Source organism: Lepidothrix coronata, unplaced genomic scaffold (genome assembly GCF_001604755.1).
Source record: "Lepidothrix coronata isolate B3197 unplaced genomic scaffold, Lepidothrix_coronata-1.0 Scaffold3, whole genome shotgun sequence".
NCBI classification, from domain to species: Eukaryota; Metazoa; Chordata; class Aves; order Passeriformes; family Pipridae; genus Lepidothrix; species Lepidothrix coronata.
In genome coordinates, this window is record NW_016690183.1 from 7,272,770 (window position 1) to 7,300,631 (window position 27,862).

Here is a 27,862-nt window from a genome sequence, read left to right on the forward strand (position 1 = left end):
TTTGAGTTATTTACGTGCATTAATGAGATCCCCTCTCAGTCCTCTCTTCTCTAGACTAAACAGGCCCAGCTCCTACAGTCTTTCCCCGTAAGAGAGGTGTTCCTGTTGCTCATCTTTGTGGCCCTCCGCTGGACCCTCTCCAGTAGCTCCTTGTCTTTCTTGTACTGAGGAGCCCAGAACCTGACAGGCACTCCAGATGCGGCCCCACCAGGGCCGAGTAGAGGGGGAGGATCGCCTCCCGCGACCTGCTGTGACACGAAGACATCACAGATACGAAGAGAGGCAGAGGTGCTCTCAGACACTCAGCCTCGGCTTTACGGGGGTTTACTTAAACTAAATAAATTTAAATTAAATCACGCGGTGACGTGAAGCCGCGTCCACAGCGCCCGCCGCCAGGTGGCGCTGCCCGGCCGTCCCGCCCGCCAAGGTGAGGCGCGCGCGGGGCGGGGCACGCGCGGCTCCGCCCCGCCTCCCCCCCGGCTGGCGCGTGCTGCCCGCTGCCCTGCGCGAGCCCGCGGCGGCAGCGCCCGCAGGGAGCCGGGCCGGGAACGGGACGGAGACCGGGAGGGGAAGGAGGAGGAGAAGGAGTCCCCCTGCCGAAGCAGAAGCCCCGCGCCATGAGCCCCGACGAGAAGCCGCCACCCAGTCGCTCCCGCGGTGACTGGGCGCCGCCGCCGCCCCAGCCCGCTGCCGGGCGATCCGGGCGGCGGGGCGGGTTCCTGGCCGAGATCCGCACGCCCATCCGCACGGAGCCCTTCCAGGAGCGGTACAGCCTCAGCCCCGGCCGGGAGCTCGGCAGGTGAGCGCGGTGCCTCCCCCGCCGCCCCGGCCGAGCCCAGCTCGACGGCAGAGGAAGGAGCGGGGCCGGGGGGCTGAGGGATCCCAGCCTTGCGGGGTCTCTGCCTTGCCGGGCAGAGCCGCGTCCAGGGACGCCCAGCGGTGGCTCTGCCTGCGGTGGGTCAGCCCATGGACGTGCCCATAGCACTGGCTTGGCTGGAAGTGTGCGGGGAGACGGCAGTGCCCCCTCTGTCTGGCCCTCCTCCCTCTGGAAAAGTCACCCTCAGCTCCTTAGCCTTGCGAATCTGGCTGGGAGAGTGGTGTGGTGTTCCCTGGAAGCCGGTGTGGAGTAGTGGGTAATGCTGTAGATTTCCATTGGAGGGGGAAATCCGCCCCTTTTTTTTTTTTTCCCCCCTTTCTCCTTGGGCTTTGTAATCTGTGACATGCGGAAAAACAACTCCAGGCTCGTTTGGGGTAACAAATGCTTGAGAATAACCTAATGGTGGAACTTTTCAAAGAGTTAAAAAGCTGGTGAAAATCTTGGTTTTGGAAGTGATTCCACACGCAAGGTTTAATCCATTTATAATTTCAACACCTGTCTGAGAGAAAGGGAGGTTTGAGGCAAAAATTCTCATTGGAAGGTTTTTGCTTCTTGGGAGCAACATATATAGAGTTTCAGCACCACTGAACCACTATTTTTGTTTGAAATTCTGTCACTTCTCACCAAAAGAGTAACACTGTACCTAGAATTGCATGTACTTCATCTAAAGAGTATTCAGGTAAAAAAGATTGGATGGAATACCACAGAATATATGACAAGATACCCTCCTCAATGTGTGTTCTTTATCAAGTTATACTAGCTGTGTTACTCAGTTTATACAGCAGCAAAATCAACCCCTTTGGAGCTAAAGAGGAGTTTCAAAGCAAATGTAGCTGTAATAAGTATGTCTAACAATTTTTTAGGTTGCCTAGGTGTTAGCTTAATGCTCACTTAGTAACTCTGATGTATTAACAGGATAATACCTGTTTAAGCATAGTGAACTAAAGTGTTCCCATGGGAAGCAGGCTACAAATCAGCCTAAATTCTAAGAAACAGCCAAGAAGGCGTAGGAGCAGTATAGAACAGGATGTCCTGGTATCACTTCTGGGTTTTTTTTATTTTTTTAATTTATTTGAAGTTCAGATGAGTTTTCAGAAAATATTTTGCAGTTCTACCATGGAATTAGAGTTTCTCTTAGACCCGGGTGATAGTCATTGGCTCGGTCAGAACATGAAATAGATGAAGGTTCCTTCTGGCACACAAAAGTACAACTGAGATTATTAGCTTTTACACTGTGAACAAGAATTAAGTACTGCAGCAAGTCTTAGTCTGCAGTTTAAACAAGTAAATCTGAGCATGGCTTTATTTGTGAGGAATATTTTTTGCTCAGAACTATATTTAAAGATGACCTTTGCATGAAGGTTGTGATTTTGCACCTGTAGTTATGTTAAAATGAGTTAAGTGACAGTTATAAATGTTTGTCTTGTTTTTGTGCAACAGTCGCACATATTTTGGTTCAGACTATCTTCTTCTCTCCTCAACTTCACAAATGTTTTCACTATCTTGTCTCTTAGAATATATAAGTCTATACACTTGAATGTATGTGCTTGGTTTTTTATTCAACAATTTTGAAAGCTTTTTTAACTACACTTTTATTTTTAAAAAGTGGATACTTTGGCTCAAGTACTCCCATTAAACACCATTTTTTGCCAACTCTGTGACAAAACATAGGTGGAAAGTCTCTCTGCCACTTAATTGTCATGTTATTGATAATACGTTAGCACAAATTGTTTCACTTCTATATGTTCATAAAGTGTGTAATTCTCTACTTATGGATAAGGTTTATCTTTATGAAGGACTTGGACAAATTAGCACCCAGGCTTGACAGGTTTTCATCCTGGATGAAAAGCAGTCCTCGTACACACAACATAATCTATCATAATTCTAATTTGGCAGCTGAATTTGCTAACAAAAAAGTTTTTTATGCTCCTTTCCCAGAATTAGGGAAATAATTTAAAAGCCAGACTTTAGGTAGGTTTGAGAGTAATAACATTCATATGAATTGTGTTTCAAACTGACAGTGGGGAGAAAAAACAAAGTAGATTTATCCCTTTTGCTGAGATCAGGGCTGTTGTGTGAGCTCAGCAGGTCTGTGTGCTCTTGGGCCTCCAACTCTGTCTGTCAACACATACATGTTGAACTTTCCATGGCACTTGGAACCTCTGTTTTCTGTTCCCTTGTAACCTGTGTGTGAAGGAGGTGGGAAGAAGGGGGAACATGTTAAAATATTAAGGTGGTGTAGTTCTAGCAATGCAAGCAAAGCTTAGGCCCCTAGTGGCATCTTAGGAAGCAAAGGTCCTGGAGGAAGCATTGCTGAAAGTTGTCCATGAGCCTGGAGGAACCTGATCACAATGTCACCAGAGGGACTTGGGTGCAAACCCTTAGGAAGTCAGGCTTCATTAGTTCTGCTCATGGGAGAAAAAACTGCTTTGAAAATGTAATGCTGCTGCTTCATTCAGTAGCTGAGAAGCTGTTTGCAAGTCTATTGAGATACAGCTATTAGGAAAGCCAGGTTAATCTGAGAAAAATATCAAAAACTTGGTTATAATGGCCACTCTGGAAAGGAAATTATTTTAAGTTGCTTTGGATGACATGGAAATAGCAGTTATTTAATGAAATTATTTAATATATGAAATTTTGGTCCACTCTTCACAACCTTAGTAATTTTACTGTCCTCAAAATCAGAATGTTCTCACACAAATCTTCAGTTGCATGAGGTTTAAAATGAAACTTACCTGTGATGAATGTTTTCAGGGTGCCTCTTCTCATCAACTCACTGAGACTTAAATGTTTTCAGACAGTGCTAGCTTGAGTTAGGTTAGTTTGAAGTAGTGTAACCTTTGCAGAGGACAAGACACGAATTGCTTAACTCTTCCTCTTACCATCCATGCTTAAGCTATAATTGTACTGTAAAACGGGGAACAATACATTTTCTACTACGTAGAGCTTCCTTAAAGAGTCTAGTATAATTATATTTAGTTGCTTTGCTCATTTTCCTCAACAAAAAAACTCCTAATTACACACAAAATATTACTAGACTATTAATTCTTCAGCTTGTTGATGGAGTATTGCACTTTTTTTTTCATGTGAAACAAGCTATGCACATATTGGAAGTCATCATTTTCTGTGTACAGAAAATAAAACTCCTGATGCTAGATCTGGCTTGGAGGAAGGCATAAATGACTGATCTCCCTGTCTTCTGGAAGGTAGAACGGTCACCTTAAATGATTGATCCAAAATAAACGATCTTCTAGCGAAATGATGTGTGCAGTGCACACATGTAAGTAAGTCTAGTTCAATTCAGTTGATTCTCCTCATTCCCAGTTTTTTGTTTAAGCAGACAAGCTCATTCTCCACCCAAACCTAAGAATAAGAAATACTGTAATCATCTGAGAAGACTGAAATATTCTTTGTTCCTGACTAAGTTACCTGGCTGTAGTTTCACATGCAGGTAACACATGTCTTAAATCCTTTTTTTTTCCTCAAAAGAAAAACAATTCTGGCATGAACTTTCTTATTTCTCAGGTAGCTTTCAGTAATGTGCATCTTAGCAAGACATGACACTTGTACAATTTTGTGCATCAGTGAGAATGTATCTGCTATCACACTTCTGTCCTCAGCTGCTTTCTGCAGAGGCACGGCTGGGGTGAAATAATTGTGGAACTAAGTGAAAGTGGAAAAGAGGTGAAGAAGAAGTCTTGCAAGTAGTTGGTTTCACCATTTGAGAATAAATTTATGTGAGTAAACTGTTTGTGAACATCAGAAATGGAATCCCTGCACTTTCCTGTTTGGAAATCCAAAATTGTCAGGAGAAAAACCCACACTTCAGAAAAAAAATTTGATATGAGTTATGAAATAAATTGCATATATTATTGTGGATCTCAGAAAAGTTTTCTGAATTTTATAAAAAGTAAATATCTTCACAGGAATTGCTGTTATTCCTGCATTTGTTATGGTGACAGTGTTTTATAGCTCACTTAAAAAATAATGATTAACGTAAGGTTAGTTCTTTGTTGTTCTGAACCTAGGACAACCAAAATTAATTGGTGTGACATAAATGTTCCTGCTTATCTGATTTGACATTTTATTTGTGATTTGACACTTTTCCTTTAAGCTATGTGTGCCTGATGAAACAATGCAAATTCTGTTGGCAATATGAAAAGGTGACATTGAGCTTCTTTGTAATCAGATGTGATTTATCTTAAATCATAACTCTTGAATGAGACTCTTGTGAGGACTGAGAACTACTTCTAATTTCCTATTCTTGTCTCCCTATAAAGCATTTTTAATTGTGTTGGGGTGACTGGTAGTCTGTTTTCAACTTGGGAAATGTGTGTTAAGTTTTTCATCTCAAAATTGTTTTTCCTTCCATGCAATGTTCTCTCTGCTAGCTCTTTTTAATACATTGAACTAGCACTGATGGGATCTAACACTCTTTGATGTATTTTTTTATAAGGAGTTCTGAAAAGCAGGATTTTAAGAAAAGCAAAGATGAAGTGTATGCAATGTGTACTTTGTAAGAAAGCTTGTTTATAGCTGTCTATCTACTATTCTTTCTCAAGCAAAAAGAAATTCTTTAAAATTTATCTTTGGCTTATCCGTACAGTGGATGCTATCTTTGGATCTTAGCTCTGAAATTTTCTCAGACATGAATCTAGATCGCTGCACAGTAAATAGTTCTACTAGTTAGTTATAGACATCAGGTTTGTCAAGTTTGATCTTTTTGGGGATTGTATTCAGAAAAGATGAGTTCTAACAGGTAGTAGTTAAATAGCTCTAATTATAGGCATAACCATAAAGAATCTGGGCAGGATTCTTTGTCTCAAACAACTAAGAATTATTATTATTCGTCAGCCAACTGAACTCCCGTGTAACCTGTCCTTTTAATTACGTCACCTATCAGGCTTCTGGCCAGCTCAGCTAAACAGGACACGTGTGGCCACACAAATGGTGGTGGCTCTTGCTGTCTATTGCTGCTCCATGAACACTGTTTTATTTCCATAATGACTAATGTGCGATGAATTGGCAACATCGGTACTCATTAGGCTAATTAACTTGCTTCCAGATAGATTTTATATGTAATTCAGAACAGCACAGTGCTTGAAAGCTGTATTATAGAGATTTTAAACTTTTCTAAGCTGCTTTCTCTAGGTCCTTCCCTGGTGCTAGAATTAAAAACTTTTGACTGTGCTAAGGCAATGTTCAACCAGAAGGAAGCAGTGCATTCAGAGACTATTTGAGGAAATCAGAGAAGGCTGAACCCAGAAAGGGGCATAGATATTTTGGAATAAAGGCTTAGTATCTATCAGATATTAGAATAACTTGGTGTTAAAGAGCTTATCTGTTAGTTTCTCAATTTATCTGTTGGGTTTTTTTCTTATCAGCGTAGTCACCAGTTGTTTTTTTTTTCTTGTGATTCTTTTGGTGCTAAGAACTTCAGCAAGTATTTTAACACTTTTGATAAATGCATAGCTTTGTACTGTATGTGAATTTTAGGATACAAAATCCTGTTAAATTATTTTCATGGATTTGCAAAGTTCTATAGTATTGTCTTCATGTATACATTAATGATTAAGATTTTTCTCCCAAAAAATTTTATTCAAGATGTTGAAAGCATATTCTTACTGTTTGTCTGCCTACACCAGACATCTGGTGGGCTGGGCTGTGATCTAGTCTTAATACACATTGTGCTGTAGATAATGTGTGCTTCCACAAAATATTATTCCTAGATGAATAACTGTGGCTGTATCAGTAGTTACGAGTCCAATTATTTTATTGAGGTTGCCCAGCAAATACCCACTTTGTGGGTGTTTATTTGACTTGATCCATTTAGACTGTGTGATTTTGAAACAAATGCCTATTAAAAGCAAACTGACCACAACTTGGTTTAGCAGTTACATTTTATGGATAGCAGTCTTCTGCTAGCAGGTCAGGAGATGTGAAAGTGAGAACTCTGACATGAGCTGAATTAGTTAATTCTGTGAACTTCGGCTTGCAGGTGGGAGAGGCAAAACCCACTGTAATTGTATTTCAAAACAGATGAAGACTACTGTTTTGGTTTCAGCAACCCTAAAATAAGTTACTTAAGTAAAGAACGAAAATAAAGATCTCCAAGCTATTCCTGCAGCTTTATAAGAAAATGTTTACATGTAAACAAAAAAAGATAGTTTTGATGAAGATTATGTCAGTATGGCAAGAACTAAAGTAAGATTACTATACTTCAAAGTATGAGAATTCATCATTCATTAGATAACAGGTATTAATTAAAAAACCTTTTCAGTCTAAAAATCAGCACTGTATGAATGGAACTGAGTGGAGTAGGTGGTGTGGGACTACTGCAGGAAAGTTTAGAGCAGACACTTCAGCCAAAGTGCTGTGGGGGAAGTCTCCTGACGTAAGTGCTGCAGTGTGGTTTTAGCTGCCCTGCTGGCTTGGTGTATCATCAGTTGTGTGTTCTGTGGAAGATGACGCTCATTAATGTGGGCTGAGCACTGTGCTCAGCTCTGTGCAGTGTGCCTTCCTGTTCACCTTAGCATTGCTGCAAAAATTCTATTAGAAAACTTGACGTTAGTTGAGCTGCTTAATTTTATTTAAATCATCCATGTTGCTTACTTACACAGTGAGACTAAGGGATTTTGAGAACTGTTAAACAATCAAAAAACTCTGGTTCTTATCATTTGAGACATACCATGGTGAAAATACAGAGTGCCATCTTTGAAAATGCAGAGTAGAGTCTGGATAGTGCATGGCAAATAGAGCAGGGTTTGGTGAGAGTGCTGGTTGCTCTTCCCTTGAATATGGTGGAATACTTGAGAAAACAATAACTGGGTTATTGTGAGGTAGTCAGAGAAAGCATAAATTGCCTTCAATTTGCCTAAATTTGTACATTTGGGTTTTGCCAACTTTTTTAATTAATATTTTGAGGATAACTTAATCTTGGGAACTAGCACAGCTTTTTTATTCTGTATCTTTGAAATTCAGATTCTTTGAAGCGATAGATTTTTTTAAATTCCTTATTTTTCATGGAGGTTATATGACATTGTGGGCTGTAGTGTTCCTAACTTTTAAGCACAGGGATCATCACTCAGCAAGACATCTCTCTAAATTTGGAATAAATTTTAAATGTACCCATTAATAGGGATTTGGTTCAAGTTTCCTGAGGTGTTAATTTATAAAGGCAGTACTGAAGCTGTCACTAATTATAAATAATCCTTATTTAATTTCAGGGGAAAATTTGCAGTGGTGAAGAAGTGTATCCAGAAAGACACTGAAAAAGAGTTTGCAGCAAAATTCATGAGAAAAAGAAGAAAGGGCCAAGACTGTCGGATGGAAATAATCCATGAAATTGCAGTCCTTGAGCTGGCACAGTGCAACCTTTGGGTCATTAACTTGCATGAAGTTTATGAAACTGCGACAGAGATGATTTTAGTCCTGGAATAGTAAGTATTGGTAATAAGTCCTGAATAACCTTCTGCAGTATATGCTTAAAACTAACAATGTAAAAATACTGTATATCAATGTGAATAATGTGGAAGTTTTTATTGCTTGTCTGTTACCCTTGCTTAACTTTGAAAAGAATTGCTAAGAAAATCACTATTACAAGACGTATGTGCAGTCTCATAATTACTTCAGATTATAATAAATTTCTCCTGTAACAAATGTGGATAGAGCCTTCCCAAATCTTCGTTCACGAAGCCTAGCCACGATAATAAATTTCTCTAATTATGCAGTATCTTTCAAAGCTGAACTATAGTTTATGTAGCTTTAATAACATTTAATGAAATATGTGTACACTCCCTACTTGTAAAAGAGGAAGAAGAAGAAGCAATGAGGATCTGTTCATGAAATGAAGTTTATTTCATTGACAGTGACAAAAATGGGGTGAAATCTGTGGGGGTTTTTTACCAGTGAGATTAGCTGAGTTGATTAGAGCACAGTGCTAAAAACACCAGGGTTGCAGGTTTGATTCCCATACGGGTCATTCACTTAAGAGTTGGACTTGATGATCCTTGTGGATCAACTCCAACACAGAATATTCTGTGATAAGAATGTGTGATAAGTTATGGAAAATATATTGAAAGCAACATCACTGTTAGAAAGAAACTATCAAAAACCCCTACAATGAAAAGCTCTCTAAAACATTATCTTTTGGGGGAAGGAAAAAGAGGAGGAGGGTTGAGACCTAGAATAGTTTCTTTCAAAGGACCTCTAACTTGTGACTCTGCACATGTCTGTGTGGTTTTCTCCACTTGAGTTTGTCCAGATGGGTATTTCTGCAGCTGTTGTGCCTGTTTATGCCAGTGGCTTAGATACTTGACAGCTAAGTTCCAAGATGCAGCCAAATGCTTGTTGCTAAGTTCCTCTTCAGGCTCTATGGATTTTAAATAATTAGGAGAACAGTGAGGCTCAGTAGTTCAGAAGTGACTTAACCTGTCTGCTAAGATAAATCTAGTTTGTACAGCTCTTTTCTTACTTGATATCAAAAAGAAATTGTGAGAAATCTTTTCTCCCAATCACATCTTCTTTAGAATGAGATGGTGTCTGCTAAGGCAAAATTCCTTCTAGAATACATTTTTTTAAACTTCATTGTGCCCTCATGGAATTCACAATATATGAAAAATTCAAGTATCTGTTATAAAGCAGAGCTGGGACAGAGCTTCTGAAGTTTTAACTGCTGTTAGTGGAGACTCATAAATATCTGCTTTGGACACTAGCAGAAATTTAAACTAGAATACGGTTTAAATTTCTGGATCCCATAGTGATTTAATGTGAGCAGTAGAATCCAAACGAGCAACGATTTTTCTCATAATTTCAATGCAAAACTGCTAGTTTTCTTTTAGATCTCAATTCTCTTATAGTTGCAAAACTGTTTTAATCCAAAGTATTAATTAACTAGGTTGTTCAGTAAATAGCAAAATGATTTTGTTTATGTGCATCAAACAGTCATACCTTGTTTCAGAAAAATAGCTATGTGTTAAGAGTTATAAATTACAAAAACAGTCTTTCCCTGACTTCAGCAAATATGTCTGGATGCTTCTTTAATGTCAACATGTTTCAGAGGCATGTTGCAACAAAGCAGGTATGAATGTTAGTGAATTTCTGGCATTCTTTATGCAGAGGATTAAAGAACATACCTAGACTGCAAGCTTCTCTAGGGCATTTCAGTTTCTGTTAAGCTTGATGGTCTATGTGGCAGATCTTTATCTTGTGAAGGAGTAAAACAAATAATCGTTGACCACTAACTTTATCTGCTAAGGTTTTAAAATTTCTTGTCTTGATGTTGAATCTGCCATAAGGGCTGAGGGGAACACCTTGTGTTTTGCCTTCAGGAAGAGAAGTATTAATGTTACGTGGAGGGTTTTCTTTCAAGTGGTATCAGTTTTTGACAAAAAACGAACTTAAAATTAGCCACTAACTGTTAAATATTAAGTGTTGAGCAATGGGAAGCAATGAGGCATTACAACGTTGACTTCAGCTGTGGTGTAGCAAATCTGGTGGCTGTCTGCATCCACCCTGACAACACTCTCTGTCCTAAGGAATATTACTGAAAAGGTAGAGATACAGTCTGGGAAACTTGACACATCAAATATAAAAGGAAAAAAAAGCAAGTTTGATAATTTTGGGGCTTGATGTGTGTATACAACTTACCTGGCTTTTTCCAATTTATTTTGAAAGAAAGAGCAATAGAGCATCTGGTGGGTTTTTTGTAAGTGTTCCATCCCCATATTTTTACACATCTGTTGAAGAGATAGATGATGTTAGTGAGTCATTAGTGGGTCAGATGTTACAGAAACCTGTAAGTGCAACTTCAAAAATCTAAGCCATTAAGTACTGTGTTGTGAAGAGCTTCTGAACTGAGCCATTACCTGCCAGGGTCTTATGTAAATATAGTAGACTTCCATTATGCCTGCTTTAAAAAAAAAGGAAAAAGTTGTCTCTATCATCTTGAAGGCACAGTCAGTGTTTATCAGATATGCTGGATGGAGTGTCTTTTTCACCTGTAGTTATTTAGACCTGGGTAATGTTACTACTTGTATTGTCTTGGACATTATTTATTGTCCTACTTACTGAAGGTGTGACTGGTTGGAGTAGGAGTCTGCTGCAGGAAACTATTCATTTGATATGGGATTCAACAGATAAAACTTGAAGCAAAAACACTGTAGTCAGAAATAAATGTGGTGCTTCAAGGTTTGTATCTTGTGTAGAGTAATTAGCAAAGTTGTTCTAGATGGCAGTCTCAAATCAAGACTGGAGCTCTTCAAAAAGTTTTAGGGGAAAACTTCTCAAATGGTGTTAGTAACCTTTTGTTTGCATTTCATTGAATTCTTGGGCTGCCTGATTAGAAAGGCTAGGGAGAAAAAAAAGCGTTTGTCTGGGAACCAAGAACTTAAAAGAACAGTATCTACAACTTAATGCATTTGGATACTTCTCTTCCCTTATGTCCTCTCATCAGATGTGGATTTATGGTTTTCTCAGGCTTTGGGGCACTGGTATGTTGTGGTAGCTTTACAATGGGAAAACTATCAGTAAATGCATTTACTATCTAATGGTGTACCTAGCCAAGGGAGGGGGGTATGGCTGTCAGCAGCAGTGAACGTGAGCCTTTCCTTATAGTGTTACAGCCACTTTGGTGTGATCTTCTTGTATTATAAGCTCCATGTACAAAAAGTAGATGAGTTTCTATTATCTTGCAGAGATAACCCTTTCAAGACAGACTTTTGTCCGAGCTTAATATTCAGGAAGTACCTTGTTTCCCATGCAGACTGTATATGATCTCACTCAGCATTGAAATCAAGTATATTCTAGGAACTTGTCTACATATCTGTACTCCGATGATTTGTACTTCTGAGTCCTTCAGAACACTAACTTAACATCTGATCCGTTAAAGTGGGGGGAATGTTTAATTTTTTTTCAGATGCACCAAAATAGATTTGTTCAATATTTTTCTAATGATACCTTGAATGACTGTGTAAGTGTATCATAAGTGCACTTGAAGGAAGTTTGGTGCTGAATTTCGTACACTGCATTGTTAAGATACATTTCAAGGAAGATAAGTAGTCTCCATTTAATCTAAAGTCAACATAATTGTAACAAAGATTAGTGCTCCAGACTTCCAAATGACTTTTAGCTCATTTATGCTGATAAGCAGTAATAAAGTCTTAGCATGCTTTTCATTGATGAAGAGCAGTTGGATTTCACTTTGAACTAGAGAAGTTCATAGCACAACAGTACTTTCATAAATAAATTAAAATAGCTAAAGAATTATGGTTGCCATACCTTTCAAGTTTGGAAAGACTTCTCAATTTCACTTTTTTTTTTCATACACCTAGGTAGAGGAGCATGTACTAGAGAAATAATGCATTCTAAGTAACACTGGATTTCAAAATGTTGGGCTATTAAATATTTCCTTATCCATTTTATTTTTTCAGATTAAGATGGCTTGTTTTCCTAAAGAGTTCGCTGTCCTCAGGATAATTCTTTGCTTTTATTCCCTAGCAACATTTTCTGTCTAGGTGGGTGGGGATGCCCAGTTGTTTGCAAAGTTATTTCATAATGACAAATAGAAAAACTACAGTTTAACGGACAATGTGTTCTTAGAGAAAAAATGCATAAATGTTATTAACACCAGAGAACTCCTGGTCTGCATGTCTGCATGCAGAAATCATAGCAATGACATGCCCATGATACTTTCCTAGCAGGTATTTTAATCCCTTCTGTTGTTAGATTTTTTTTTTTTCCAAAATCTAACTGGTGAACACAAAATAATCGAGTTGAAAGTATTGTTAAGGAGCTCAGCAAAACTTGACATAGATGTGTGGGGCAGTCTTTTTGGAGTTCACTTTGACATTGTGCTTCCAACCACTTGTGACTGGGTTGGCTCACAGCTAGCTGACTGTTTTGTTTAAGGAAATCAATTAACCTCACTCCACAGAAACAATACACAAAACAGTCTTGCAGTATCAAATTTCTGTGTGTTCTTGTAAATGGCTGCTGGTTACTTGTTAGAGTGTGGTAATTTTTGGATAGAGTGAATTGTCCAGAAGAAGTTGTTCTCTCTGCATCCTGAATAGCAAAGTTGAATTAAAAAAATGAAACATTATATGTGAAGTCACTGTTCAACTATTTTGTAAAGCCAGGTGTCTATGGTAGATGGGAACAGCAACGTCTCATAAGTTATGAAGTGGGTGTGCATGTGTAAGGGCTGTATTTGCATGGCTCACTCTTCAAAATGCTGATGAATCCAGGCATCTTCAGAAGTGCTGGGAGTTACTTAAATACCTTTTTAAAAAAAAAAGTTTTTCTGGATCAAGGGTTTTCTACTCTCTCATGGTAGCACTGTGTCTCAATTTCAGTGATGGGACATTGTTTCAACTTTTATTGCCTTGACTTTTATCACTTATAATTCAGAGTTCTTTAGGTGTAGCATTAAAATTCTAGGTAGCTTACATCTTAGCTTGGTGCCTACTTCAGTGTTAATTAAGTTACACTAATAAACAAATGGTAACAGATGACTACCAAGTAGAGATGTAACAAATAGGACCTTATAAGGCCCCCCGTGCCCTCAACTCCCACTGGTTTTTCAGCTGGGTTTATTAAATCTAAAGTAGTTGACAACAATAGGTTTTGAGTATAAATCCTATTTCACAGAATTAAATATTATATAAATTAATACAGAAGTATTTTTTCCTTACTTGAAGTGGCAGAGCTATACCAGTAAAATCCCAGGGCTGTTGCTGTAAAACACATTGTGTTAGTAATTTTGGTGGTAGATCTTATCACTATATCATTATAGATCACTGCTAAAAAGGAATTAAATCACTCTTTCAAGTAATATATTATGACATTCTTGAAGTAGAAAGTTTAATTTATGGATTGCAGTAGATGTTTTTCTATCCCTGTCTGAAAGATCCAATTGATGTTGCTTTTTCAAAGAATTTGGCTTAGAATATTAGAATACACTAACCTGTAAATACACTTTGTCCATTTTAAAAATGTCATTAATATCTGAATCCTGTTCAAAGCTGAAATATTACTACTTTCATGGATTAAATAAAAATGGACCGCAGAAAGATGCAATAGTGTCAGGTGTATGCAGTTTTTCAAAAGAAACTAAAGTATTAATGTTCCTCTGAAAAAGGAATTTTATTCTTGAGCTCAATCATCTGTGATGCAGAATGAAGAAAATATTTAATAGACTTTTTAAGAAAGAAAATATTAGTTTAATAAATGAAATTGTACTAATGTACCATTTAGTGTATAGAACAGAAGTATAAAACTCTTTAGAAAAGGTTAAGATTTAACTTTCTTTTAATTATTTTTTTTTAAGAAAATCTGCAAGGGAAAATTTAACAGTAGTGAGAATATCTGGGAAAGCAAAAAACATTTTTAAAGCCATGAGACTTTTCAGAGCTCTAGGACTGTAGCAATGAAGTTAATATAGGCAAAATGAGAATTTGAGTATATTTAAGTGTTCTTTTTCTGAGAGTGCACAGTCTAAATGCACCGTTTTTGTAGAACTCTCATTTGCTGTTATATTCATATTGAATATGCCTCACTGTCTTCTGGATTGCCTGGGTAATACAACTTCTTGGGAAATAGCAAGCAAAGGCAGAGTAGATGGCGATGCCTCGTGAAAGATTAATGCTTGTGCAAAGTCACGTTTGGCATGTCACAGTTTGGTGTAACTGGAGAAGATGTTGTCCTCGGGGGTTTCACCATCTTTCACTAAGGAGTGATTATAGGATTTCATGCAGAACAAAGTGTATATGTGTTGATTTCATGGTAGTATTTCAACAATCCACATGCAAAGTGGCCCCATTCTAATGTTCTTACGCCCATTTTGTTTTAAGATGGAGCCTCCGCTCAGTTTATTTTATTTTTGATGCTACAGGGTTATGTTGTAAAACACTGTCAGTTCTCTTGAGTCATTGCTATACAGAGATGGTACTGTGTGTGGCTTCTGAGTACTTTAAAAACATTCATTCATATGTAGTTATTTTTATATTTTTGTTACTTTGTTATTTATTAAAACATATATAAACAAAAGAGGAAGCAAGCTGAGAGCTAAAATTTTCAGAAATATTTTTAGATGAAAGATGTTTAGAGATTCAATCCAACCCTGTATACCAGAGGCTTCATAAACAATTCATTTACAGACGTTACATTTCGTCTTTTAAGTACATGCAAAGAGTTTTGAGGAGGATGGGAGGTGGGGTTGCTTTTCTTTATGTTTACAAAGGCTTACCTTAGCCAAATTCCTATGTAGTTTCATAGGAATGGCAAAAGGCACATCTTTTATGAAAACAGTGTTCTTAAACAAATGTGGCATTCATCTGGAAGAATAGTCAGCAGCGTTTCCAAAGCAGTCCCCAAAATTTCTGCAGTATTTGTATTCTCTAACTTAAATTACTAAAATCTTTGTTTCTCTATATAGCTGCCATATTGCAGAGAACATTTCTGAGGCTGTAAAAACTTGTCAAATAACTGAAAATATCACTATCGGACGCTACCACCTGCTGCTCTTGCTTGCATGAAATAAAACAGTGCAAGTAGAGCAAAATGGGTGCTATAACTTAGTCTTTGAACTAATAATATTCATATTGTTCCATAGTGCTGCTGGAGGTGAAATCTTTGACCAGTGTGTGGCTGAAAGAGAGGAAGCCTTCAAAGAAAAAGATGTTAAACGACTTATGAGGCAGATATTAGAAGGAGTTTCATTCTTGCACAGAAACAATGTTGTTCATCTTGACTTGAAGGTGAGATGATTGCTGTATTTTTCTCAATTTCTGAGCTGCTGACTTTCATGCTGGTCATATGTCAAAATAATGCTAATATATAATTAACACAATTTTTTTCTAATTATACCTTGAGTGATAAAATTCAGCCTTTGGGATAGAATGATAAAATTTAACCTTGGGCTTTGCAAGCCTTTTGGAAAGTTTCTATAATTATGTGAAATGTAAACTTCATTTGATTAAGTGAAGTGCAGTGAATTCAGGAGTGGATTTGCCTTGCACCTTTAATTGCAAGTGAGTGCTTTGGGTAAGACCTAACGCATTTTTAAAGTGCAGTAAAAATGTCTGGGTATTGTATGGCCATTGAAAAATAGGTTTGGTTTTTTGTATTGACTTGAGTTTTAATGAAGCAGAAGGGTGGCAGAGACACTGGTAGTATCAAGTATAATGTTTCAGAATGAAATATTCATATAGGACTGGTAAATTAATGTGTTAAATATGTGTTAAATCTATTTATAGCACTTCCTTCTTCTTTCCTGATAAAGGTATAAAACATAATTTAAATGTTTGCCATTTGCTGCCAAACAGTTGGCCAACACCCTATTGGTATATAAATTATCATAATTTACTGGAGTAAATAGTTTTTCATACTGAAAAATAGTTTTGACCCAAATCAAGAGAAAAGTATAGTTGCCATCATACAAAATCCAGAATATAACTCATGGTCAAGAAGAGAGTTGTAGCAGGGATCCAGAAAACTATCGTCTCCAACTGGTCTAAAGCTGCAGGTAATTTTCTTTAGCTTCCATCCATACACTCATATGGAAGATGCACCTTTATCTCATTATGAGGTTCAGCTAGTTTATTACTAAGCAAGGCTGTATAAAAAGCAACTTGCATTAATTTTTTTAAAATTCTTTTTACATGTCCTATTGTCATATTTACTAAGTATGTTGTAGGCTGCTGCATGTTTATTCTGTTACTGAGATCCTTACTTGGTTGTATTTTGGCTGTATTACAAAGCTACCAGTAGATTTCAGTATCAAGGTGTACATACTTAATATATAACTTAGCATGTCATCATCCATTCATCAGCTAAAGCGGATGATGAGTCATATTTGCACACAAATATGTCACCTGCCTGGTTTTCCAACCATTTATTCAAAGTATATGTGGAATCCTTTAAAACTTTGAGTCATACACACAGAATATTAATAATTGTACTACAATAATTAAAGGAAAATTTTTAGCAAGTGATGTGAGAGTAAGTGTTTAAAAAGACTAAAAATGAGCAGTTAGACTTCCCTAAAGTTCTAGTATGCTTAAGCAAGATACTCAGTGTCTCTACAACGGTTGGCCAGTTGAATTTTCTTAAAGCAAAGTGTTTAAAATTAAAACATTTCTTGTGGACAGGATATATTCATACATGTTTGTAGTTAAAGCTGGAGTGTTCCTTAGCACCATCAGCTGGTTATCTGTAATCAGAAATGTGTTTTCAATGACTGCAGTACTTACTGGCAAAAGCAGACTGGGATGTTGATTACAGCATTTGAACAGGTATCTTCTTCAAAGTTCAGGAAATGCTTACTTAAAAACTGTCCAACTGATCAGAAAACTTTTGTTATAAAATGGACCATAGCAGTTCTCACTGAAAGATCCAACATTGCTTTGCTGCCTTAAGAAAGTTCATTAGCAGAGCAAATTGTATAGTGCTTGAGGTTAACATGTTTATACATTACTACAGTGTGCAATGTGTTTTTAAAGGTGGATCTTAATAGGAGTCCTAATTGCAATGTGATGACTTTCATGATAAATAAAACTATCAGTCTTTTGCAAAATAAGGTTTAGGGAATACTAATACTCTTCAGAGTATTGGCAAATAAAGATGATGGACACTGTAGGATTAAAAACCATGACTTGCAGAGATTGATTGATTGACATGCCTTGCAAGACTTTAAAAAAAGGCCCATTTTACAAGGAACTCAAAAAGTTAATTTGGGCGCTGGTTTTGGCTGCATATTTGTTAGCCCACTACCCTCAAACCATCATCTGTTATATAGTATGTCTCATGCTGCTTTATCTCATGACTAAAATCACTGTGGAATTTAGTAAATACTAAATTTTTTGTAAATGCTACTTTTGTGATGACATTTGGAAGACATGTATGTGTGCTGCTGTTATGCAAAGTGTTTGCCAGTAGCAAAGTTCACAAATTCTTGGTAAAATGTTTTCCTGGTACTATTAGTTTTACCTTTGTGTCTTTAAAGATTTTAATTTCATTTATCCCTTACAAATACCTTTGGAAAGGTACATCCAATTTTCCATATGTTGCACCTTCAAAAAAGTCAAATTCTACACCCAAAAGAATTTAAACCCAAATGGTTGTCAGTATGTAGTTGCTAGCTTGTTGTTGTAGTTTTATACTATAAATCTAATGAACTTGATCTATGACACTGACAGCTGGCTTGCTTTAGCTTCTGTTTGCCCTCTTTATAAACAGAAGATTTTTCCTATGAGACTGAACACTGCAGAAAGATGGGGTATTTTGATGTGGCTTAAGCAAGGTAGCCACCTGATAATTTCTTTCCAAAAGCATGGTTTTACTGAAAGATGGTTGAAATATAGCTTGGTTTTAATAGCAAAAATACAATTATATAGTCCAGTTTTGACTTGGAGAAAGAGCAAATATAATACTACTGAGTGCAAATTAAGTATCACTTGACAGTGTTGTGTTAATGCCATTTAATTTTCAGGGTGTGCATAGATTGTAGTCAGGAGTCTTTCATCTCTTCTTAATGGCGCATAAAAGCTGCAGAGTAAGGGAAGACTCCTTTCTCTGTGTTCTCATTTGCTGTTTGACTTGATCTTGGTGTTTGGTAAAAGCTTAAAGGAGTTGGGAATGGAAGAGAATTTAGGGTGTGGGGGCTGAGGAAGGACTTGCTGCCTCTTGTCCTCAGCAGAGACAGGTTAAGAGCCCTGTGTGCAGGAGAATGACTGCTCCAAGCAGCACCCTCCTATACTGGATATTACTCTGGCTATCCAACTGACAGCTTTTCCCTTCCTTCTTCTCAATTGTGCTCAGAGATGGCAACTAGGAAAATCATTATTTCAGATTGGTTTGGGTGTCATTTTATACCGATATTAAGAAAGCAAAGTAATGCAATTACAAAAGTGGCCTGTTAGAATAACAACAAAGACTACTTTTCTTAACTGAGTTTTCCAGGTGGATTAAGGTGAAATGTTTATTGCACAGAAGTGTAATATTAATAGATGTGTAGTTATTCCTTGACTAAAGGAACACCCAATAAACTAAGACAAGAGTTAAAAAATGGAAATGGTAAATTTTCAGAGAAAAAACTTTAATTTGGAGTTCATACCTTTACAGCAATTAGAGCCAAACTGTTTGTTAATAGGCAGGTGTAGAATATCCATGTTCTACAGAGCCCGTTCTGATTATTTTACAGGACTTGCATTGCTTATTTTGGGAAAGAAACTGCGATGCAAGCCTACTATGTCTTGTCCTTTAGTGTAACTGTTGCATTTTTTCCACTGGTACACATTTACCAAAGAAACCCCAAAAACCTAGCTCCCAAGCAAACTCTTCTGTTACTTAAATTACTTAAAGATATGGGGATCCTTTAAATTTTTTTAGGTCAGACTGATCAGCCTAGTTTAGTGTCTTTAGACACAATGAAGTTGGGTATCTTAGCTAGTCTGTTTTTCCTGTTTCTGCTCATTTTTTCTTGGATAATTCATGTCTTTTGTTCTAGGGATGTGATTTTTTAGAGTATTATAAAATTAGATATCTTGCAACATTGCTGAAGTTAGGTAGGGTGAGGCATTGATTAGTTTAAAAACCTGACCTTTATTACGTGTCCTTAGTCCTTATGTATCTTCTTGAAACCAGCTAAAGGTACGAGAAATTAGAGGACCTAAGTTAGAACCTTTAAGCCTTACTGCAGTAGATGGGGAGGGTTTTAAGTGTTGACATTTGATGATTTTCATCAGCTATTTCATTAAGTGCCTGAGGGTGAGAGCAAAAGGCCCTTTTCAGAATGTCAACCAAGAGAGCCTCCAGCCTGCTTCTCTCTTGCTTTTGTGGGCTGATCAGCATTAGGCAAACCTAGATGTATTCTAACAGTGTAAACAAGAGAGAAACAGCATTACAGATGTGGGAAAATGATCTTCCTTTTCTGAAAGTTTTAGAGTAATGGTGTCTAGCTGAAAACTATGGTAAGTTCATAGCTATGGCCTCTTTAAGGTTTTATGCTGGTGTTTAGACTGTCACTTTACATGAAACCCATAATGATTCCTTAAAATAAGAAAATGACTGATATCTCATTATGAATTGATTTAGAGTTATGACTCAATTCATACTGTAGACAGGGTTTTTTCTGCATAAGTGTGTTTCACATAAGTTTATTAAAGAAAATAAAAACTACTTCTGGCAACTATTTTATCTACTAAAATATTAGAATACGAGGCTGAAGGGTTTTGCAAAACTTTTCTATTAAAAATTTTGCCTCATGTAAATGTAGAGAACAAATACTTTTCTTATGCTTTTAATTTGCCTCTTCAGAACATAACTACATTTCTCAGTGGGAAGAACATTAAAGAGGATAATGAGGGAGGTATGATCAGCTTTTTTGGATGTTTGCTTTTCTAATACAAATAGAGAATAACAAATATGAACTAACATATTTGGTGATATGCTCCAAAAGTCTTTATATGGCCACTAGATCCCAGTTTGTAAAGAAAAAACAAAGAGCTGTTATTAATACGTAGGTTTACAAACAGGAAATAAATTGACAACATCATGGAGTTAGTTTGAAATACCACGGTATAACTTTGCAGGAGTAGAAGAACTTGACTTTATTCAGGTCTTGCAGTGAGGAGAACTGGCCCAGGTTTTTTAAAATGTTCTTGCACAGGTTCATTTCTGTGTTCAAAAGTAAGATTGTTCATGTGCCTTCATGACTGATGTACAGTATGGAGGAGAGAACAGCTCTGTGATTAGGGAAGAAATATAAATGTTGGTGTTACTCCAGTTGGATTATCAGTCAGTGGTTGTTTTGCTGTTCTTACTCCCTTTTTAACCACCCTGACGCAAGACAATCCAGGTCCCCAGTAAGGGTTTCTTCACTTCAGTGGAACTTGTGCTCACAAGAGGCATGAATGCAGCATCAATTGTCACTGTTACTATTTGGAGAAGTTAATGACAAAACCCAGTGTGATCACTGGCCTGGGGGCAGGGAAGATCACGGTTGTTTTTTATGGTTTTTTTTCTGGCAAGGATATGCTTCAGTTGCAAAAATCTAAGACCTGTTGTCTAAAGTTAGTTTTCAGATTATTTTTTTAATTGAGCTAGCATTTAAAATAGTAAAGAACTTCTTAATGACCACAAAGGTGCTTTGAAGGAAGAGAGCCAAGATCTAGTGACGTCAGCACAAACAAGTTTATCCAAAGGTGATGCTCTTAAAAACCTGTTTTTCAGGCTGATATATTTTTTTAAACTGTTCTTCAGTTAGTGTTCTGTAATACAGTTGTTTTGTACTTTGAACAGGATTGAGGCTGGTTGCAACAGACCTTCTTTAAAAAGGTGCAGTCAAAATAGTTTTGTATATTCAGGGTTTTTAAAACGATTGGGTGTTTTTGGACACCCTTCAATGAGATGTATTTTACACTATGTATTGGAAGAAAGTGAGGAGGGAAGGAAGGGTAGTTAAAAAGGTGATACGAAGGACTAAAGGTACAAATGTGGAGGTACTTATTGTTAAAAGACAGCTATTGGCATGTATTTTGTACGTGTTTTAAGCTAATAAAGATTTGATCCTCGGTTCTAAACAGAAAATCCTGCCACTCCTTTTAGCCTACATGTCTCTTCAAGATCACCTTGGGGAAAATACGTAAATGATCCTGGGTATCGTGCTTGTTATGGAAGACATTATCCTACTCATGATCTAAAATAATTATGCAATATGATGTCATAGGCATTAGATTTGGGTGATCCTAAAAGTCTTCTTTTGTTTTTCAGCCTCAAAATATTCTACTAACCAGTAAGTCCCCTCTGGGAGATATTAAGATAGTAGATTTTGGCCTTTCCAGAATAATGAAGAGCAGTGAGGAACTAAGAGAAATTATGGGAACTCCAGAATACGTAGGTAAGTTGTTACTGTAGGAGTGATGTATAGTCCAGGCTTCTTGGGAGTGAAAAGAGAAACTGCCTCAATTTGAAAATGCCAGACTGCCTGTGTAGTTACAGTGTTGCAAGATCAAGTTATCCCTTGGACGTGGCACTGCTCTAAAAGGTAGAACTGGCAAGTCTTGCCTGGCTAATGAAGAATGATTGTCTGCTTGTGTTGAAGATGAGTACATGCTTTAGATGATTCTTACTAGCAATGATAACAAGTATTACTTGGATTAAAAGTTTAAATTCACATATTCAGTCTCTGAATACAATATTCTAGCCTGTGGAGCTTTGTATCCATTTTATTGTTTTTTTAAAAAGCCCAAACCATTCCAGGCCTTGAAAGTATACTTGAAAATGTCTTTTAGTTGTGTGGTGTATCTTCATGGTTATGGGTTAGGTTACAGTGCTGGAATATGGAATATTGGATATTTCTGTTTTTTCTTTAGGAAATGTGTATACAGATTCCTTATTTGGGAAGGAGACTGGCCTGGCTTCTGAAGATGGCAATAAAAGGAAAACGTTTTTTATACTTAAAAAGAGTGGATGATAGAAATCACTTAACTTGAACAGAAATATCTTAGTTTCAAAAGACTGTCATGCTTCAAATGGCTTACCTTAAATTTTACCACATGCCCATTATTGCATTATAGAACTATAATGTAATGTCTGCATATGACAAAGCCCACTTTTTTTCCCCCCTCAATAGCTCCTGAAATTCTGAGTTATGACCCAATCAGTACAGCAACTGACATGTGGTAAGTTGAACAAATTAATGATCATCATAACTTCACTGAAAAGGGTTTTTGTTTGGTTTTTTTTAAGAAAAAAAGGTGAACTAAAACAAAATGCTTTTCTGTTTTTTCACTTTAAATTTAGGAGCATTGGAGTACTGGCGTATGTTATGCTAACAGGGATATCGCCTTTCTTGGGGGATGATAAACAAGAAACATTCTTAAATATATCTCAAATGAACATAAGTTACTCTGGAGAGGACTTTGACCTTGTATCAGAGTCTGCTGTGGATTTCATCAAAACTCTGCTGGTTAAGAAACCCGAGTAAGTAAAATACACAATTGTATATGCTAATATGTCATACTGAATTAATTTCAAATGTAGCAAGTGCTAGTGTTTTCATTTTTAAACTGTAATGAAACTTTGATTTCACTGTGCTATTACTTTTTATTTATATGAAAAGATAATTCCTCCATTTCCATCCAAGCTTGTATATTATGAATGCATACGAGTGTTAGTAATTAAAACTCAAATTAGTTTCAGAAAACTATATGTGAATTGTAGTGTGTGGTACAGTATACTGATTTTTCTTGCAGGTACTTTGCTGAAGTCTTTTAAATGAACTGTGTTTTGAGTCCTTAATTTTGGTTGATAGAGTACCTTGCTCTTTTCTGATTCATTTGTACGCTTTTGTCAGTGGGCAGCAAATTGGAAGTTCCAGGTCTCTAAATAGAAGAGGTGTTTTCTGTGAAACTTCGCCACTTCTTCATGGGTCATGTCAGCTACTGAAATTGCCTACTGCTTGTCTATGGGAATACTTTAAGAATGTAAGGGTTGGATAAAAAGAAAATCTGTATAAACTTTGAAAGTTGGTTGGCAACATGGGAGCATAAACTCGTATTTAGGGTTCCATGAACTCCTTTATTTTAAATGCTAGCAGTTCATCATCTTGGGCTGCTGTTGGTCTCTTTTGGTAAAAGATAGCTGTTAATATGCTTTTTTTCCCCCCCTATTCTATCAATCTGTCTTTAATACAGTCATATCCTTGGAATAATCTACAGGGATCTTTTCTGCAAGGCACTGGATTTTGCATTTATTTGGACGTTTATTTTAATGCTTTCTTTCCTCTACAGGGATCGAGCAACTGCAGAGGAATGTCTTCAACATCCATGGTTAGCACAGAGTGATAATCCTGCTTGCAGGGCCTGGAATAAGAGTGCAGGAGGGGAGACCAGTGATGCCATCCAGAAAGATGCAGATTCTGCCACTGAAAAATCAGTAGATGCTGAGAAAACTGAAGAGGAAGAATCAATAGTGACAGAAGAACTAATTGTAGTGGCTTCATATACATTGGGACAATGTAGGCAGTCAGAAAAAGAAAAAGTAACTGAGCAGAAAGCCATTTCCAAACGATTTAAATTTGAGGAACCATTACTGCAGGAAATACCAGGAGAATTTATTTACTGAACTGTGTGGAGCTTCATAGCTGTATCTAGGAGGCAATGTTTTCTACTAAACAAAAATATCCTAGCCAAGTGAATTTCTGATATGCAATAAATGTTCTAGATAAAAGAAAGTGTTGATAAATGGCATACAAGGAAAATGTGCCAAGTTCTTATTTTCATGGAACAGATAAACAAGATTTCAAGTGGCTGGAAGGAGTTTAACAAAGATTATAAGCTTATTTTTGTTTGTAATTTTTATTTTGGGGGGGTGTTTTTTGTTGTTGTTGCTTGATAACAGCGTTTTTGTTAATTGTTCCAGTGTTCTGGAGACGTTGACATTGGAAGTGTTTCAGTGACAGATGTCAAGAGGAGTATTTTAGGACATGTTTTGGCATTTAATGCAAATATATAATGCTGGGTTTTCCTCAGGTGCCTTTTGGCACTCCTGACTTTAGTGGAACTATCTGCTGATCTAAAACTTGTACGAGAGGATAATTTGATTGACTGGTTCGACATACACACAGTATGATTTTGAAATCCCTATGTTTCTTTGTTTCCATCAGGAAGATATAAACAAAGACCCAGACTCATATGATGTATGCCCAAACACTGGGCTGCTCTTCTCTAGGAAGAGATGCATGTGTCCCACAGGTGAAGAAATCTATACTGGAGATACATCTTTATTTGGGAGCACGGTAAAATCCTGCTCCTGAAGGTGATGTGTTTGCTTAAGTCAGTCACTCATGAGGCAGCTGAGATCGCTCCCTTCCCCTCCTGTGCTGGGTGAGATGTGCCAATAGAACCCAGCTCAGTGTGAGTGCACAGTGTTGAGAGGGGAAAAGAATTACAGAGTCTGATGTAGGTCCTCTGAAGTTGTTGAAGTTCTGTCCACTGACTTCACCATGTTAGATTAGACAGTATGGCCAACTAGTTAGCTCTTGATTCCACCTCCCCTAGTACTTGGCTCTAGTTTTACTGGGAGCATGAGGTCATTTCTGCCTTCTTTCTTTTCCTCTGACTGCTGCTTTAAGGAAGAAAGAAGTATTCTTAGGCTAAATTGCATTACCTTGTTCAATATAGCTTTCACATGAGGAAGAACATACCAGTTCCTCTGGAACAAAAAAGCACAGCTTATGCCTCCTGCTTCCTGATCACTCCCCTTTAGACACTTGGAAAAACAGCATGTTGTATGGTGGGGCAGAGAGTGGGATTAGGGAGCAGTATGGATGGGTCATAGTTCTCAATGGACGCAGTCCCTCAGAGGACAAAGCTGGGACCAACTGGGCATCAAGACTGAGTGGGTTTTGCAATGTACAGATCTGAGGATCTTGGACTGAGTCCTAGTTTTCTAAGAAATCTTTCATATTGATGCTGTTCCAAAGCTTAATTTTTATGTAATTTGAAGTTTAGTACTATTATATTGCATACATTTAACTATTCAACTATTTATTTGGTTTCCTTATGCTGTTCCTTTATAATAAACTGACAAAAGTTTTCTTGCTATAAAAAAATGAATAGAAACTCTTAAGCTAGTTTTTCCCCTTTTTCCATATTGCTGCAGACTTTCCTAATTTCAAATGTATCAAATATTCTTACTCTGTTTAGTGAGCAAGAGTTCAGTGCTCTGTGCTAAGGTTACAGTTCCTCCTTCACACAAAAGTTAAATGGCTTCTTAACAAGACCAGCAGTACTGGGATGATCTGATCAGCAGGGCTGGAATGGTGAGGGAAAAAGCTCTAGTACAGAAGAAAGCTGAACCAAAACCAGTGTGACACTGAGTGGGTAGTTTTCCATAAGGCTGTACTGCCAGAGGTCAGACTGCCTTCATTTCAAGCCACATCAGAAAAATTGAACTGTTCTATCAGGCTTCTTCCCCTAAGGAATTACATATTGAGTATTCATGTAAGTAGGGCAGCTTCTCACTCCTTGAAGACCTTCATATAAGAAAACACCCAGTAGTACTGAGAATTGAGTTTGGATTTGTTTTATATTGTAATGCAGAGATGCCTTTTGTGCTCTGGAGAAATCAATCAGTTGCTTGATAGCTCAGGCTGGCTGTCAGCTGGAGTTAGACACGAATCTTAGAGCCAACAGAGTATCTGTGTTGTCTGGGTGTTTCTGGAGGCAGATGGTAGCTGACCCTACCTACAAGACAGATCGGTTTCAGGGTTGTTAGACAGGACCGTACCTTTCATGAGCATCTTTCTTTTACCGTCCAGTCATTTGCCCAAGACAATTTGCTTGGGTGAGGGGACGTTGACTCATGAAATTCTTCTGTGCAAGATTACAGTTTCTCCCAGCTTCCATCACTGCCATTTTGACTTTTTTTTTGGTACATCCATACTTCCTTACTTTACAAAGTTGAGCAAAGCAGTGAATTGAAGCATGCTCACAGCCCACCCTTACAAAACAATGTTGCCACGTCTGCATACATAAATGTTTAATAGCTCATGGTTGCTCGCAGCAAATCATTTGAGGAAGTGTACTTGTTTCAATTCTTCTTTGTAACCACAGATCATGTCTCAGATGGAGACATACTAATGGAAAAAAGTAGGTGCTCAGCAGTATACAGTTCGTCCTAGATATACTGTTTTTAATGTATGACAATGAAGCTTAACATGTATACATGAACTATGTACTTACTACAAGGCCAGCTTCTCTTGAATTGGCTGCTTTGAGATTTCCAGTGGGCTGCATTTCTGTTTAACTTTTTGTGCCTTAAGGTGGTTTTATACGGTGTTTTTTAATGTCATTAAGAATTTGTATAAAGTTGTGAAAGTTTAATAGTATAAGTTATAAACAAGGCATCTTAGATTCACCCTATAACAGGGAAAATTTTCCATAACATTTAACTGCAGGACTATCAGCCATCCCACACACTTGAAGCTGTTTCTGTTCTACTGTGAGTGTGGGTAAAGCTGAAAATGAGGTGTTCTTACCCTACACTGTAGAAAGGGACTATTGTGGTCCATGTTATTGAGAGGCTCAGTTACTAGTGAAGCAACACATCAGGAAGACTGGGAACAAATCGTTATTTATGTGGAAGAACTGGTTTTCCACAGTTCTGTGAATACAGAGGACTGTGTGTACATATGCGAGTCATCTGAAAAAAAGCTGCTTGTGTTGGTGGGGAAGGGGCTGATGTGGAGAAAGAATCAACTCCTTGGACCTTGTGGGCAATGCTCTCCCAGTCCCTGTTCTCCAGACTGGGCACCTGCTGGCTGCCTTTGTAGCACTGGGAGCATGGCTGTTTGCTCAGATGCAGGATGCTGAAGGAATGGAAGGGCAGTGTTCCTAAAGGGTTGTTATGTCTATGGTTCTGTTGCAAGACCCATGAACTCTATCAATAAGAGGGGTAGGTCCAGGCTTAGACCTCCCTTGCAGTTGTTGGAATAAATAGCAAACACCTAACTGAAAGCACAGCCTTGTCTTCTCTTGTTGCTATGTTCCCCTCTTTAAGTAAGGGGCTATAGATTTTATAGTCACTAAACTAAAAGTTCTGCAAAATAATATTTTTCATTTTGTCCAAAGCTGAATTTGTATTGTGATTTGTCTCATTTGTCACACTTTTCATTTGTGGGTCCCTGAATAAAAGCTTGTCCCAGCTTATGATCTACCAAGTGAATCCTGAGAGCTGTTAAGTCACAAATGCAAATAAAAATTAATTGCCCATTCTCCACTGATGGTGCTCGCAGGGAATGGGGAGGGAGGTGGGCCTTGCACCAAGTTACTCCATGGCTTAAGATCTCTCTTGAATATTTCAGGTGTTGTCCCTGGAAGAGAGTTCAGTATTTTAAAGAAATATTGCCAGTTCATTGTACTTCTGATAAGGTGTTTACTGTTTCAGGAACTTTACAATAAATGAAATTTTGTTTTCTGAACA

At 37.6% G+C, this 27,862-nt stretch overlaps 1 protein-coding gene across 1 annotated transcript; it reads left to right on the forward strand.

Annotated features, from left to right (window-relative positions):
• Positions 1–506: 506 nt before the first annotated feature.
• STK17A (serine/threonine kinase 17a) lies at positions 507–27,862 on the forward strand. The gene is made up of 7 exons (XM_017823360.1): positions 507–799; positions 8,104–8,316; positions 15,489–15,633; positions 21,647–21,773; positions 22,509–22,557; positions 22,679–22,858; positions 23,668–27,862. Exons 1-7 carry the CDS (start codon positions 618–620, stop codon positions 23,999–24,001), a joined length of 1,230 nt encoding a protein of 409 aa, XP_017678849.1. The 5' UTR covers positions 507–617; the 3' UTR covers positions 24,002–27,862.